Source organism: Eublepharis macularius, chromosome 1 (genome assembly GCF_028583425.1).
Source record: "Eublepharis macularius isolate TG4126 chromosome 1, MPM_Emac_v1.0, whole genome shotgun sequence".
In the NCBI taxonomy this organism is placed as follows: Eukaryota; Metazoa; Chordata; class Lepidosauria; order Squamata; family Eublepharidae; genus Eublepharis; species Eublepharis macularius.
The window spans coordinates 58,516,598-58,534,382 of NC_072790.1; the positions used below are offsets into that span (position 1 = coordinate 58,516,598).

Below are 17,785 nucleotides of genomic sequence, written 5' to 3' on the forward strand. Positions count from 1 at the left end.
TATTTAAGCATGTTAACACAAGCAGCCATAGTTTATAGGTTTCTGGTTTATGGACATATAATGATGAATTACTAGGATTATTCCAGTAATACGCAATTATAGTGTATAAAGAACACTCTATTAAGTACTCAACTCAGCATTTGGATAATCTCATTGATCAAAATACAAAATAAAAGAGAAGTTTGTCGCATGTTCTCAGTCTGAAAAGAAGCAAAATAAATTAACTAGAATTTTTACGTGACAAATAATTTAACCTGTACTCATGCCAGAAATAAAGTATGAATGTGTCCTTGCTCCATGCTTTGCTTTTTAAGCTTGTTGTTAGATTTCTTCTAGCTGACTGCTGTGTCTTTGTGCTCTGTTCACAGACCAGCCGTACTCATGGTCTCCTACTCAGCCCTTCAATGAGGAAAGATACTCTCCTGCTTCAAGGAACATGAAAGGATTATCTGGCAGTCGCAATCAATCACAGTTATGTTCTGCTCATACCTGTGGCTTAGCATCTGCTGAAGATTGTGAACACACCCACGATCATATTCATCATGGCCAGGATTCAAGGCAATCATATCTTCTCAGCCCAACGGAGAGCTGCCCGATGGACCACCATCGCTGCTCCCCACGGAGCTCCATCCATTCAGAATGCATGATGATGCCCATGGTTATGGGTGATCATATGTCCAGTAGCACTTTTCCCAGAATGCACTACACCTCACATTACGATACTAGGGACGATTGTACCATGTCTCATGCTAACACTAAAGTTAACCGGATCCCTGCAAATCTGCTGGATCAGTTTGAAAAACAACTTCCTCTCCACAGGGATGGCTTTCACACTTTACAGTACCAGAGGACCTCAACAGCTGCTGAACAACGTAGTGAAAGTCCAGGGAGAATACGCCATCTTGTTCATTCAGTACAAAAACTTTTCACAAAATCTCATTCTTTGGAAGGATCTTCCAAGAGCAATGTGAATGGGACAAAGGGAGATGGCCGAGGAGATGACCATCATCATGGACATCATTCAAAACATAGCAAAAGAAGTAAAAGTAAAGAACGGAAACCTGAGAGTAAGCATAAAACTGGAATGAGCAGTTGGTGGAGTTCTGATGATAATTTGGATAGCGATAGCACTTACCGAACACCTAGTGTTGTAAACAGGCATCATGTGGACCACATCTCTCATTGCTACCCCGAAGCTCTTCAGGGACACTTTGGGGACCTCTCACTAAAGACTTCAAAAAGTAACAATGATGTGAAGTGCTCTGCTTGTGAAGGCCTTGCAATGGCCCCTGATGGAAAATACATGAAAAGGAGTTCTTGGTCTACGCTTACCGTAAGCCAGGCTAAAGAAGCTTATCGCAAGTCATCCCTTAACCTAGATAAGCCTCTAGTTCATCAGGAAATCAAACCTTCCCTGAGGCCATGCCATTACCTTCAGGTAAGAGCTAAATGTAGTTAATATTATTAATCGGAAAGGAACATGCCATTATAAAAATTTTGCCAGAGGGTTTTCTATGTGCATGCTTTACAGATTTTATTTTTAAAAGTTCCCTTGTTTTGCACAGTTCATCTGCACCTAGGAATAAAATGTAACAGAGAGAAAATGACTCTAGTTTTTTCTTTTTAAAAAATTAATTAATTAACTGTAGTAGCTCTCTAGTAGACTCAAAATGTAAATGGTGATCGTATTGGTCATGAAAATTAGGGCTATAATGGGATTCTGCTAAATGTAAAAATCTGATGACAAAACAAAATCTTTATCAAACATTTTAGGCTGGAGGACATTCTTTTTTTTATTTATTTATCTTTTTATTTAATTTTTCCAAACTGAACAGCAACAAAATCAAAACAATCAAAACATTTGATTAAAACATTGGTGGTAAAATAAGTTGACTTTCAGTAATATACAGTATTAATTTTCAAGAATTAATACAACAATTAATAGAAGTGAGAAGTAGGTTGTAAACAGTTAAATTCTAAATATTCATAAAATGGAAACCATTTTTCCCAAAAATCTGATTCTAGGGGGTAGTATTCCAATTGGTGTAATTTGTCATGAATTCTTTCCATAATTAAGTGGTTCCAAATTTTCGCCACCCACAGCTCAATAGTTGGTGGTGATTTGTCTTTCCATTTGGTTGCTATCGCACTTTCGGCTGCTACTAACAGTGAATTAACAAGATCTCGTGTGATGCTGGGGATTGGTAATTGTTCCCATAATCCTAAAAAAATTATTTTAGGTGAGAATGGAATGTAGGCTGGAGGACATTCTTAAGGCGTCTTCCTCCAGCTTAAGCTGCAGAATAGTCACTAAGTTGGGAGAAGGCTGTTTAGACTAGAGAAAGGTCTCAAATTTTGCTTACTGGAACGGTAAGATATAGGACATCTTATCAGTGTCTCATAGCTTTAGTACAACTTCAGAGAAATCTCTTCATTACTACTTTATTTTAGTACCTAAAATAGATTGCCATGGATAAGTCCCATAAGAAGCAATCCTAAGCAGGTCTACTAAGAAATAAGTCTCATTTTATTCCTACAGCTGCCAGTTTTCTTGTTTGAAGGATTCTGCTGGATTTTAATTTCTAATTGGGTTCTATTATTATTTATTTCATTTATACTCTACCTTTCTTCCCAGTGAGGACCCAAGATGGCTTCCCTAACTCTCCTCTCCTCCATTTTATCCCCAGAACAACCCTTTGAGGTAGATTAAGCTAAGAGTATGTAACTGGCCCAAGGTCACCTAGCATGGCAGAGTGGCGATTTGAACCTGATTCTTCCAGATCCTAGTCTGACACTCCAATCACTATGCCATGCTGGCTTTCTGAATGATACTTTCTGGATCATCTGTTGTGACCATCTTACATGTTACCTGCATCTGATTTCTGACATACTCGAACAGCAACCACCTCCATCACCACTCTGTTTCATTATGCAGCCATTTTTGTGGTTATGCTTTTTATTGCATTTAACACATTCTTCAGAATCATGAATCAAGCAGCTTTTGTCCTAATGACTTCTCTTTAGGGCTGGAACATCCCAGGCTATCCTTATAAATCCATCACACAATTGGATTCCTGCATCCTGAGTAAGTACAGAGGGAGGCCCTGTTTTACAGAGAGAATAATAACTCGTTGACTAGCAAAATTAAGACTTGCTTCTTATAAACAGAAAATGCCTATAGTGAACATATTTATTTATTTTAACAATTATACCCCACTTTTCTCCCTACTAGGGACCCAAACCAACTGTGAGGTAGGTTTGGTGAAGAGGGAATGACTGGCCCAAGTTCACCCAGTGAGCTTCCATTGAGCAGAGCAGGTATCCAGACCTGGGCCTCCCAGATCCTAGTTTGACATTCTAACCGCTACATTGCACTGGTACTTATGCCAGGCGTGTGCCATTTCAGACTGCAGGTGTGGGTTCACATTGTTGCATGTACCTCCATCACACCAGCACACTGCAGCACACTGCAAGCAAACTAGTTCATCGTGACCTAAAACATCACGATCATATTAATTCTCTTGAAAAAAAATGAAAGGGACATCACCTATAACTCTGTTGATTTCAACTGGACAGGTGCTAAGTACCTACACATTATATGCTTCACTTTTTTCAAGAGAAAACCATCTTCAGGAGGGTGGAATTTAGAATCGAGAAGTGAAAAGGTACAAGGAGGTGCTTAACCTTTCCCCTCCGACTGCTTCTCCACTCCCGCATGCCCCTTAGCTCTTTTTTTCCCTACAGAACTCTGAATGCCACCATCTCCCTGCTGTTTCTCCACTCCAATCTTCTCTCTCTGGAAGGACTCCCACACTTTATTTCCCCACAAAACAGCACTGGGGTTTTGTTGCATACCATTCTATTGCACGGCCCCTTAGTTGCCAGTTCATTTTTCTGGATTGTGCTCCTTGCCCAGAGGCTGTTTTTCCCCAATGTCATATTTTTAATTGGGAAAGAAAACTTAGGCAGCAATTCTGTGCACACTTAATTGGCAGTAAGTCCTATTCACCTCGGTGGGACTTCCTCCTGAGTTAGCAGATGACTGGACTGTTTTGTTCTCACATTAGAAAAGACATCATCGTTCCCTATCACAGCATTCAAACTGTTTACATTAACCTATCTGAGCTTCAGTCACTGGCTCTGCAATGATATTTGCCAACAATATTTGCCTAATTTATAGAGAAATGAGTAGCACTTGCATAGATAATAGGGTGCAGTATATTGCTACGGTTGTTAAGTGAACAATGGAGGAACAGAACTCAATATTCTGCAGTAACAGCATCATTCATCAGCATGCTTCCTAGATAGAGTTAGAAATTGATGTGAGAAAGAGGTAAAAGTAATTAATTCACAGAATTTAGAGTGTAGGTTTAGATTTAATTGGATAAATAAAAATTTCCCCCCAAATACTAGCTCATACCAGTAAAACAAAACAAACTACACTCACTATGATTAGCTCAGAAATTGGCCAAATAACATTACTGCCCAAGGCCTCGTGCCAAATTTGGGATTACAAAATGGCTGATGGTTTGCTAAATTAAAAAGAAAATAAGGTACATGTATATTATTTTCCCCCCATTTTGCACTATTCCAACCACTCTCAAAACGTCTATGGAGTAAAACAAAAGCAAGGGGAAAAAACTGGAAGAAGGTTCCTACAGCAGTTCCTGTTTATCCTAGTTGTGGGTATTTTCTTGAGGGCAGTGTCTCCTCTCCCTCATGGAAAGCAGGAAGCCCCCATGTGAAAGGGAAATGTCCACATGTCCACCTGGCAAAGGTTGTGGTTATTGAGAGCATTACTTAACATTCCCAGAGCTTTCCCCTTTAAATTACATTAACAATAAAACAGTTTTGATCTGGCTCAAAGGAGAATCCATGGAGTGGCTGCAGAAGATTGCCCATGTGGATACTTCCTCTCTTGCCACTATGGGGTGTGGGGAGGAGCTAAACTAAGTTTATTTGCTCCCATTTTTTGCCCTTCGAAGGCTTCCCCCCCCCTTTCCCTGCTGAGCCTCAGTTTAGCACCAGAAGAAATGCGGTGAAGGGTGGGGTGGGGGTTCAGGTAACCTCCAGGTAGTACTTAGAGATTTCCTGGAATTACAACTGATCTCCAGATGACAAGGATCAGTTCCCTTGGAATAAATGGCTGCTTTTGGAGGATAGATTCTATGGCATTATATGCCACTGAGATTCCTTGCCTCCCTAACCCCCAGCCTTCCCAACCTCCACCCCCAAATTTCCAGGAATTTCCCAACCCAGAGTTGGCAGCCCTACCAAAATCACCACCCCTTCTGTGCCTTTATGTAAGTGTGATGGGAAAAGGAAGGAAGAGCAAGCAGCAGGAGTAAGAGGCGCAGCAGTGGATAAGTAGGCTTGCTAGTTCTCCAGTGGGGGCGGAGCATTCCCTGCTCCAGCATCTGCCCCCCATGACCTCTCACTTGGCCTGCAGGGAGGGAGTGCAGGAACATGGCAGTGGAGGGACAAAGCTCACTCCCACACTTTCCAGAGCATCATGTATCACATCAGGAATGACATCATCCCCAGCATGATGCAGGACACTCTGGAGCACACATGTGTTGTGATGTGCCCCCCAGTGCTACTTGCCCCCACAACCCCCATCCCCTGCTTTCACTCCTGGGGGACCTGGCAGCCCAGGGGGGCATTCCTGTCCGTTCCTGATACTTGCTGCTGGTGCCACTATGATGGGGGTATATTTTTGCCCCCCTGTGTGGACAGAGTCTTCATTGATGTGGTAGAGGTGAAAAGAAGCTGCCTTGAGCAGGTATTTGGAGAGGTGTCATATAAAATGTTTAAACAAAACCAATCAATTAATAAGATCATTGATATAGTTATTTACTTTATGGCTCTGAAGTGGCTAGTTAGGGTATTGACATGCTGGAACCATGAAATATGCAAGGTTTTGAAACCAAACGTGAAAAAAACAGCTGGAAATACATTAGTTAGCAGGTAATTGAGAACCATCTAATATTATGAATTCTCAGAGTGGCCATATCTGTGGATACTTAAATCCAGAGACTGGAACCATAGACAGATGAGGCAGATCTTTGTAAAAGCCTGAAAAGCACCTAAGGTTTGCATAAAAATCTGAAATCTAAAACAAAAAAACTGGAAAGGAGAGGGGGGATAAACAAACCCAAAATAATAGAGACAGGGGCATTACCCTTAAGAAACAAAAGCCCTCGGTGTCCACTGCTCAGGAGCCAAACAGAATTGCCAGCCTTCCAGCCTTGGGTTCTGTCAAGTAAGAGGCAGGGGGAGGGGCAGGGCCCTTTCCAGGGCTGGATTTTTTAATGAAGGATTCATTGTGGCCATGCCTGGCAGCAACCACCAGGCAACTTGCCTGGCTCGCCCAGGACTGGCTACTTACTATTGTTCAGCAGCAGCCATCCACAAAAGTCATGTGATGTAGTGGTGAGAGTTTCAGTGTAGGATCTGCGAGACTCGGGTCTGAATCACCACTACTGGTGTGTAAGCTTACTGAGTGTCTTTAATCCCGTCACACGCTCTCAGCCTAACCTTCCTTACAGGTTTGTTATGAGGATAAAACAGAGCAGGGGAGAATGATGTAAGCTATTTTGGTTCCTTTGTTGGGGAGAAAGGTGGTGTATAAATAAAGTAAATAAATACTTTTTTAACTAGGAGACAGTTAAAAGTTAGGGTGGTTGGTGGATGGAAAAGAAACAGGGAAAGTTGAGGATGTGGGAGCTGCCAAGGGGAGAGAAGTAGTGTGGGGAAGGAGATGTTCCCTACAAGTCTTTGCAGGTTCCCCACTGTGCAACTTGGCCCAATCTGGCTGACACCACATAACTGGGCCCAGCCCAGCAGCAGGGCTTGCACAATATAACTGAACCAAACTTTTATCCAAGTGTGCTGGAATGAAGGAAAATTGAAGAAAGGGGGACAGATTAAGATGGGTGGGTTAGAAGAAACAAAGGAAGCAGGGAAAGGAGGAGAAAAATAGGGAAAGTGTGGAGAAGGGGATACAGGGGAAATGAGGTGCTCCCCACAGGTCCTTGCACATTTCCCATTGTGCAACTGGACCATAGTTTTGCCAAGTAGAGGCTACCAGAAGGAGGGAAGGAGGGACTGGTGAAGACAGAGGAGCACATAAATAGGTTGCCAGGTTCCCCCCTGGCAACTGGCAGGTGGTAGGTGGGGATTTACTGCATGTTGGGATGCTTGCTGGCAACATCGTCACATTGCTGGTAACATACAGATGTCACTCCCAAAAGTGATGTCATCATGTTGCCAGGCGCACTGGAATTGCTCTGGTATTTGGGCAAAACTCTGTGGTTTGGGGACAAAACTCCTCCCAGTTTCCCATTCTTTTTTCCCCTACCAGCTAGCTGAGCAGCAGCGGGAAGTGCTGGCTGGGGGCTGTGAATCCTCCACCCCCAGAGGTAGGTTGGCTTGTGGATGGGAAGGAGAGGGATGCAGAGAAAGGAGATGAGCTGAAGGAGCTGTCAGGAATGGGAAAAAGGAAAAAGTAGAGAAGAGTTAAATGAGATCCCCCCCTACCCCGCAAGTCCTTGCAGGTCCTCCTCTTGTACAAATATAGCTTACAGTATTTAAAGAGCACTTAAAAGAAATGTAGAATCAAACAAAGCAGTAAACTGCTTCCCACAACTACTACCACTATACTGGGGTGGAAAATTGACAATAAATTATAAGTCATATGGCTGTACACAAAGTGGTATTAAATTGAAGCTGAACACACACATGCAACAGTGAGTGACTCAGCCTGAAAAATGACTCAACCTGCTAAAACTGGAGCTAGGATTGCAAGCCTTTGATAACCCCAGGGAGTGGGGGGCAGTTTACCAAAAATACAAAGTCACACAAAGTCACCACATCACTTCCAACTACATGACCAGAAGTGTCATCACCAAATTGCAAAATGGTCTAAGATTTTGGGAAACTCTATGGTAAAAACCATCAAAGCCAAAAGCATGGTAAAAGCCAAAGCAGGCAACCTGTAGGGTGGCAGTCAAACTAGGCTGCAGAGGCATGGATTCAAATCCCTACTCAGCCATTAAGCTCACAAGATGACCGTGGGCCGCTCACTCTCTGTCTCTCAGCCTAACCTAGGGTTGCCAGCCTCCAGGTGGTAGCTGGAGATATCCCAGAATTACAGCTGATCTCCAGCCAACAGATATCAGTTCCCCTGTAGAAAATGGCTGCTTTAGAGGGTGGACTTTATGGCATTATAACCTGTTGAGCCCCTCACCTCCCAAACCCCACCCTCTCCATGCTCCACCCTCAAAATCTCCAGGAATTTCCCAATCTGGAGCTGGCAACCCTATCCTAACCTGGCTTCCAGAGTCGTTTTGAGACCAAAATAGAGGAAGGGAAAACCATGTATGCTGCCCTGAGCTAGAGAAGAGCAGAGAGAGAAAAGTGAAATAGACTAATTTCCTAAAGTTCTGCAGAAGCCATTATAATCTCCTGCTACACTGATGTTGTTTGCCTAAAATCACTTATAATTAGGGTTGCCAGTTCCCTGCGGGGGGGGGGGCAGGGAATCCTCCATTACCACCCTGCACCTCTTGCCCCTGCTTACCTGGCCAGCGGGGAAAAGGCAGGGGAGCCCCAAATTGGCCTGCTATGGAGCACGGGAGCACTTCCAGGAGCAGTCTGCAGCCTGTGCAATGATGTCACTTCTCAGAAATGACATCATCGTGCAGCGCAGATGCCTGCACGCATCCCAGAAGCGTGTGCGCACACAAAGCACACACACGAACACTTCTAACAAGATGAGTGCCAAGTCTCTAGCCTTCCGCCCAGAGGGTAAGGAGGCCTGGAAACCCAACTTAAAATGAAATAAGAAATGTATTTTCCTATAATATTATATTATATTATATTATTATAATAATATATATAATATATATATTATAGTAAAGTTGGATCCTATGAACATTCTGCTAGTGAAGGCAGAACTTGCTCTACTTTTCACCTTCCCCTAGCAGTCCCCTGCAATGCTCTGCTGAAGGCTTGTAAATAAAATAAAATACACCATGCTAAGTACAAGTGGAGGACCTTTCTGGAATCGCCCATCTCTCTTCCTCATAGGAAAAACCATAGGAATCAATCATCTTTCCCATCAGCCCCCATGCCTCATTGTCTTTAATATTTGCATTGTGAGTTTCCTAAGAGTTTAAAAGTGCACATTATCTTAGCAATCCTTACAACTGCTTAGAAGAGTAGGCTGGTATTGTTATATTTCTATTGTATTTTCTGGGTTGGGGAACATAATTATTCTAAAAAAATTGGTGTATTGCTTTAGCTCTCACAATGAGGTTTCCTTCTGGGGCATATCTAGCCCAATACAAAATACTTCCAGTGTACTACTTCCAATGTACTTTCAGAAGCACATATATGTTGCATCCAAAGTGAAGGGTGAATTGCACGTAGAAATTGCAACTTGATCACCTGCAGAATGCACCTGGTGATTGGAACAAAAGATCAGTCTGGTGCTTGCGAGTAATTTTGAAGTGAGTTTTCCCCCCGTTTTGTTGCAAGGCATTTCTTCCCTCATGATACAGGTGCTGAACCTTGAACAGCATAATGTCACATGAATTTCTTTTCCTTTGTGCATGAAAAACTGCAAATACCAGGATTTACCATCTTGGAACAGGAAGAAAGCTTTTTAGAAATTATAGATATCAGCAATCGTTGCTAAATGCAAGTAGGTAATTAGGGTAATTATTCCCAATTAGCAGATGCAAACCCTGCAGATGGGAATTTCAGGCACCAATAACTATTCTCATAAGCCATAAAGCCACTTCAGTGTTTTCCATCAAATGTATACAGATTTTGCAAGTGTTCGGAATGAATAAAAGAGAGAGAGAGAAATGCTTCCTTGTGTAATATAATAGCCCTTAGGAATATTTTGAAGGAGAATTGGCATATCAGAGATGCTAAATTTTTAAGTAACAGTTCATAGATATAAAAGATAGCAATTAAACTGTGGCAATGTAAATGAGATGAAGTGAAATGCTGAATACTTCTCTTTTCTCCACGTTCTCAAACGAATACATTTACAGCAACTGGTCTCCAACAGGTAGCATGTGAGAAACCTGTAGCTCACTAGTTGCTGCAGATAGCTTATGCATCGGCTAGAAGACTCATGAAAAGGTCATAAAAAAATCTGTTCTAGGTTTTTTAAAAAAGGTTTTGTATTTTTATTTGTGCTGGTTAGCTGATAACACCATTTCTAGCTGGGTTGCCAGATGCCCAATATTGATAGAGGAACCCCTGCCAGCACCTCCCATCTCCCCACTGGTGCTATGTGGAGCAGTAGGAGGGAATGGCGGGGGGGGGGGATGGCATTGCATGATGCTGTGACATAATTTCTAGCTAGGAACCCAGAATTTTGCCACGTTATATAGTGCTCTAGAACTTTCGCCAATTTCTGTAGTTTTTAACCATAGTTTCAGAGAAATCCTAGAGCATCGTGTGATGAAAGGTGCTTGAGGTCCCCTTTGGAGAGAAATGCAGGGAACAAATGAAGTAAAAATAAATAAGAATAAAATAAAATAAGTAAATGGTCTCAAAGACTTCTGCCTGCCTGCCCAGCATCATTTCTGTTTCCTTAAGATTCATTATCAACTTAATTGTCCTTAGCCATTTCATCGCAGATCCTAGGCACTGGCTCAGGACAGCTAGATTTGCATCAGGTGGTCTAGAGCTGAGAGTTTTCAGCATGACAGCACCCAATTCCAAATCCACAAATGAGCTCTCCCAAGGGTTTTACATAGAGATTTGACAGCATGGAGAATAAGAATGAACTGTGTTGAACCCCACAGAACAAGTCCCCTACTCCTAACAACTAAAGGTATAAAAACTGCTTAATTTTTCCACAGGCGATTAAAATTTGAATGTTATTTCTGCTCCCCATCTGTGGAATTCTTTTTACCCCATCCTTATTCCCTTTATAAAAATGCCCTCCGGAACACTTCTGCAAAATGCTAGAACTGCAGCATGGGTTCATACGGGGAAAGGCCATAAAGGGTTGTGAAGGTAGGCACCAGCACCTTGAATGATACAAAGAAACTTATCAGTAGTCAATATAAAGATCTGTAGGTTGTGATGATGCTGTCATCTGACTGGTTGATGATGACTAGAGGCTAGCCAGCAAAGTGGCCTATTTTAGAAATGTGTATGGTGAACAGACAATGAAAGGGATGTAGGAAGAAGCTTGGGAGGTGAAGAAGCTGAGGCACCGGAAATAACTCACTAGAAAGATAGGAAAAGAAGAGCGGTAAGGTAGACTATAGTAGGAAAATGTTGCGATTAAACAAAGACAAGAATAGGAACGTAAGTAATAACACACAGTGACTAAATAATGGAACGATGACATGGGTATATCATATGTCAAGCAAAGTCTTCTCCCCAGATTCTTGTTGCAAAATATTTTAGTGGGTTTTTATCCTAGCCATATTTGATTTATGCATAGTTATGTTTGGTCCATAACCAATAAGCTCACACCACTATGATTTCATGAGGGAACTGCATTATGGAATGTAGTTATAGTCTAGACTGTGTTAGGCTTATACTTAAACACTGGTCTCCCGGGTCTAAATGTTTGTTGGCTTCTCTGAAAGGCTGCCAAGGTGTGAATAAAGGTGTTCGTTTAACAAATGATAACTTATCATGGACAGCATGTAGCCCATTGTATGTTATGACTATTCATGGAACACTGCAGATGTCTACCCTCTCATGTCGTCATGTAACCAATGGGGTATGTTACCACTGGGTAAACGGGCATCTTTATTCTACTTGAGCCAGGTATAATAGGTCTACAACACCAGGATAAGTTGTCTCCTTACACAACAGTGAATGCTTACTATTATTCATGATGTATGCTTAAAGTGATACCTTGGCAATGTTATTACTAGGGATGTGTGCTTCGGGTTCAGGATTCAGTTTTTAACCTGAATTGGGCCCAATTCAGCACAATTTGATATTACTGAATCAGCGTCAGCATTGCTGAAGTGATTCAGTAATACCTAAGCAAAACTTACCAAAGCGCTTTGGAATGCTTCAGTAAGCTTTGGGTAGCACTGCAGCACTCTTTCCCTTGCTGTTTCAGCAAGAGATAAAGTGCTTCACATCTTTTTTTAGCCAATGGGAGGAGGGAGGAGGGGGTTGGAGTAAAAGGAGTCAGAAGGGGAAGAGAGGGGTGAATCTGAGAGTGGCCAATCCTGCAGCAGCTTTTCTTTCAGCCAATGAAGATTCACTGGACGGAGAGTGCCTTTTTAAAAATGCTGCAGGGATTTAAATTGGAGGATAGGGGCACTTTTGGGCGGGGCTATTACATGCCCCCCCCCTGAAGTCCAATTTCCCTGGAACTTGGGTAGTCATGAGAGGAGGGTTAGGAGAGGGTCCCCTGCATGTTTCATGCATTTTGCTTGCAAAATGCCACCCCAAACCACCTAGGAACCCAGCCCAATTTTCCCTTAGGGAATAATGGAGATCGGTGGTGGATAGGGGCACTTTCTTTGGGGGATCATAACATGACCCCCCCACAAAGTCCAATCTCCCTGAAACTTGGGTGGTTGTGAGAGGAGCGTTACCAAAGAGTCCCCTGCAAATGTGGAATTGTTAGGTAATAAAATGCCCCCCAAGCCCCTGGATAGCCAGGAAGGGTATTTCCCATTGGAAACACTGGCCGAATCTTACCTAATAATCCTAAAATGGTTTAAATACCCGGATTTTTTCCCTGCTTTTGTAAACCCAAAGCGGGAAACCCAAATCTTTTTTTGGTGCACACCCCTAGTTATTACTCTAAAAGTAAGTTGAGTGGCTTATATCACTCATAAAAGCAACCAAAGCATCTGTGTAGAAGGTAGAAGTTTGCACATGCATCAGGAGGTTCCACAGGTTTCCAGGGGGAAAAGCCTTTGTAAATTAACTAAAGGGGGGGAAAAGGAACTCCACAATTTCCCAGTAAACACTGAGCATACTCCAGGATGCATATAACGCTGAGAGGAATGGATTTGGTTAACAAAATATAATGAAAAAAATTGGCCTGCTCAAGCTCCTGACAAATTAAAGAATTCTGAGGAAGGTGATTTGGGTATGGGAGGCACAATTTTAAATCATTCCCCTTCCCCTGCAATTCCTCACAGCCCCCCAGCCTGTAAAATGTATTCCCATTTTGTGCTTGTACTGTGCTGTACCAGGTGCCTCAAGATGAATGGGGAGGGTACCCTGCTGGTGGTAAAGATGAGGAGATTCCCTGCAGAAGGATGAGAAGTGGAAGTTATATTAAAGCCATGGGAGATGAGGAAAGCGGAGATTCCGACACGAGCCCCAAAACATCACCAAAGGTAGCAGTCCGGCCAGAGTCATTGCTAAAATCCATTGGACAAAGACCTCTTGGAGATCACCAAAAGTAAGTCCTTTAAGGCTTTCTCCTGTATCTAATCAGTATGATTCTCAGTGACTTGAAGTCCTTTCTCTCTTCTTATTTCTTTGTATTGTATCAAAGCTGACTCTAGAGAAAATGTTAAGATCAATGTTTGTATTACAAGTATAAAGTTATTATTAAATGCTAAAAAGTTTTTTTTGATTGAAGAATGGGAATAAATTTGTCATGTTCCAGTAGAAGTTGTATGAAATGTAACCCTAAAGAAGGACAGGGTGTTCAGAGTGAAGGCAAACAATTCAGAGTCATCCTATACAAGAAACATACAGCTATAATCACATACTGTTTTTTATATTTAATGATAAGTTTTACAAAATATGTACTTTTGTCATCATCTGTGACATTCCCAGTGTGTACAATGAAGTAAATATTATAGAAGAAGTTCACCTGTGTGCAGGTCTGGAACAATAGGGTATAGGTTTTAGTTGAAAACAAGCTAATTCTTCATTCACATGTTGGGATTGTCTTGTGCAGACTGATCTCACCTTTTCTATTTGGCTTTCTTCTGCAACTCTTACTATTCCATTCAGGGCTGGCGTGCCCATTGAGGCCAAGTAGGCAGTGGCCTCAGGAGTGGGGTGCCGGAGGGAGCGCCGGAGGAGGTGCAGGGGGCGGGAGCACGTGCCACAGAGCTGCAGCCTCCTATCCCTCCTGCTCCACGCTGCTGTGAGCACACACCCCCGGCCGTGCACAGCAGCCACGGGCAGGCGTCTGCAGTGGTGTAGGCAACTGAGCGGGAAAGCTCGGAGGCCACCCACGCACCGTCACAGCCGCCCACCGCAGCGATTGGGCCAGTGGCGGTGCACGCCGCCCCTGATTCCATTATCTGTAGCAAACTGAACTGGTCATGTGCTAGGGCCCAGGACTACAAATATCTTTGACTAGGTCAAAAGAAATCTACATATATAAAGACAAGTGTCGTGACTGACTCATCAACGCCCAGCCCAAACCCCTGGACCTAGAAATGTGAAATTTGAGGAGAACGTTCCTTTTGTGATGTAGAGGCTCACTAAGACAGGATTTTAAGAAATTCACCCTCTAAGGGGGTAAAAAGGGGTAAAATGTACAACTTCCCTGTGTGGCTGGCAGGGTGCTCCTTCCCCCTCCCCTGCCAACTGCCACTCTTCCCTAATGTCATTTGCAGCCTGATTGGTTATCTCCCCAACATTCTAAAGAGTATACAGTTGCTATTGAGAGTCAATGAATGTGTCTTGAGATAAAAATACACCTCCCAGTCTTCCCCTCTAGGGTTGCCGATCTCCCTGCGGGGCTTGGCTTTCCTGTGTGGCTAGCAGGCTCCTGCCTGCTCGCACCCTCCCCCTCCCTGATGGGTCAGCTGTGGAACTCTGTGTTCTGAGGTAAAAATCATGTCAAGGAAACTGCAGACAGTTGAAGAAAGAAAGTAGAAGACTCCTGAAAAGGGATTTCATATGGAAGTCAGTATAGCAACTGAGTTTTTAAATGTTCATGGGGAGATGGTGCATGACCTTTCTAGGGGCCATTTCAATGCAGACCTCTCACATGAATCTTCCGAAGTGCCCACCACACCACCCCTCCCTCAGTCCAACTCCACCTCACACCTGTTGCAGCCATCATCTCTTACTGTCCCCAAGAAGCCTCCTGGCAGATGTTGTGCAAGATATACCGATGCTAAAAAGAGGAAACAATTAAGAGATGTGGCAAAGAAATATGCACATCATACTCCTGTGGTGCACTGAGCAGCAGTGGCCAAGTACCAGCAAGTCCTGAGTCCAAGGGAAAGGTGACCATCCCTGCAGGCCTGGGCATAGTAGTGACAACCCTAGCAGACCTAATAGCCATGATATACCCTGATGTCGTTACTATCACAGAGAAGTCCATGGACTGGCTGTGCAAGCATGCCATTTTGACGCCCAAGAACAACAAGGCTGCCATCATTAATGAAAGACAACTTAAATCCCTCAAAGGGGCAGAAATGGAGTACAGATCTGTGGACTCAGTGGTGCAAATGGATGATGCAGTCCACTACCCTGTGGAGTTCCTCAGCACGCTCAACCCTCCTGCTTCCCAGCCCACAAGCTTCTCCTCAAAGTGGGGGCTCCAGTGATGCTGCTCCAGAACCTCAGCCCACCCAAACTCTGCAATGGTACCAGACTACAAGTGAAAGCCTTCCACAGGAACTTCATTGAGGCCACATTGTTCACCGGCAGTGTTCCTGGGGAGTCGGTGTTCATACCACGCATACCATTCATACTATCAGATAACCTCTTCAAGTTCAAGAGACTGCAATTCCCCCTCAAGGTCTGCTTTGCTATGATGATCAACAAGTCCCAGGGGCAGCTACTGAAGGTGGCAGGAATTTACTTGAGGGAGCACTGCTTCTCACATGGGCAGTTCTACGTGGCCTGCTTCAGAGTGAGCTCACCCAGCAGCCTGGTGATCCTAGCACCTGAGGGGAAAACCACCAATGAGGTCTACAAAGAGGTCCTTCAGTAGAAAAAAAAAAGGATGTATGTATTTTTCATTTTATTTATTGCACTACAATCTTTTCCTTTTAAAATCTCTTCAATAAATGTTACATTTCAAAATTCACTTCATCAGTTTTCCGCAACAACATGCTTAGCTTTATTCAAACACCTTTGTGAAGTTCAAGTACTATGCTATTATACTACAAAACCAACTCAAACCCCACCCCACCCCCACAAACCAAAAAATGTTACATGCACTTAAATATTATAACTGGATTTAAAGTAGTTAAATACAATAGCGAAGTATGGGCATCATGCTAGTCTGTATACATAAAGACAAGTGTCCTGACTGACTCATCAACACCCAGCCCAAACCCATGGACCTAGAAATGTGAAATTTGGGGAGAATGTTCCTTTTGTGATGTAGAGGCCCACTAAGAGGCGGCTGCCTGCTCCCTCCACCCCCACAACTGCCAACTTGGCCATTCTTCCCTGATTGGGCTAGCTTTCAAGGTCATTTGCATATGTGGCCTGATTGGTGCTTAGCTCAACATTCTAACCAGTAAGCAGTTGCTAAGAGAGTCATGGAATATGTCCTGAGGTAAAATGCACCTCCCAGTCTTCCCCTAAAAGTTCACCAGTGTTGCCAATCTCCCTGTGGTGTATGGTTGCCAGACTCCAGGTGGTGGCTGGAGATCTCCCAGAATTACAACTGATTTCCAGGTGACAGAGATAAGTTCCCCTAGAGAAAATGGCTGCTTTGGAGAGTGGGCTCTATGGTATTATACCATTCTGAGGCCTCTCCCCTCCCCAAATCCCACTCTATCCAAGCTCCACCCCCCCCCCCCCCAAATCTCTAAGAATTTCCCAACCTGGACCAGGCAATCCTACTGTGAGGCCTGCCTGCTTGTACCCCCCTCTGTCTGATGGGTCAGCTGTAGAATTCTGTGTTCTAAGGTAAAAATCAGGTCAAGGAAACTGCAGACAGTTGAAGAAAGACAGTGTAAGACTCCTGAATAGGAATTTTATATAAAAGTCAGTATGGCAACTGAGTTTTCAAATATTCCTGGGGAGATGGTGTACGACCTTTCTAGGGGCCATTTCAATGTGAACCTCTCACATGAACCTGCCAAAGTGCCCACCATACCACCCATCCCTCAGTCCAACTTCACCTCGTGCCTCTCACAGCCATCAGTTTTTACTGCTCCCAAGAAGCCTCCTGGCAGACGTCGTGCAAGATACACCAACACTAAAAGGAGGAAGCACCTTAGAGATGCAGCAAAGAAATATGCACATTGTACTCCTGTGGTGCACCGAGCAGCAGTTGCCAAGTACCAGCAAGATCACCCCGAAGTGCACAGAGTGGCAGAGTAGAGAGACGCTCACTTCCATGGAAGGTCAAGGCTCATTCAGGCATGGCCTATGATCCTTCGCTACCCTTAAGCTGCCTCTTAACCTCATCCATGCAGAAACATCCCTGTTCAGCATCTCAAAACAAAGCAACATGGCCCAAGTGCTGAGGAACTGAAAGCTCATTGTTTGGGATGATAGCACCATGGCGCACAAGGGGTGTTTTGAGGTGATGGGGGGAGTCACTGTGCTGCTGGCTGGAGACTTCCGGCAGACTCTGCCAGTAGTCCCAAGGGGAACTTGAGCTGAAGAAGTTACTGTGTGTATCAAGGTGTCATATCTGTGGCTCCTCATCAGGAAACTTTCACTAAGAAAGAACATGAGGGTCCATTTAAGAGGCGAGAGGTCTGCTAGGGAATTCTCTGAACTCCTACTAAAAATAGGTGACAGAGAGTATCCTGAGTCCAAGGGAAAGGTGACCATCCCTGCAGGCCTGGGAACAGTAGTGACAACCCTAGCAGACCTAACAGCCATGATA

The 17,785-nt window shown here is 43.7% G+C and overlaps 1 protein-coding gene across 1 annotated transcript in view; it reads left to right on the forward strand.

Moving 5' to 3' along the window:
- Positions 1-421: 421 nt before the first annotated feature.
- DLGAP2 (DLG associated protein 2) overlaps positions 422-17,785 on the forward strand; it is a 98,472-nt gene continuing 81,108 nt past the window's right edge. The window contains exons 1-2 of the mRNA XM_054979527.1: positions 422-1,438; positions 13,206-13,417. Coding sequence (XP_054835502.1) covers positions 437-1,438; positions 13,206-13,417 — 1,214 coding nt within the window. The 5' untranslated portion in view covers positions 422-436. The remainder of the gene's footprint in view (positions 1,439-13,205; positions 13,418-17,785) is intronic.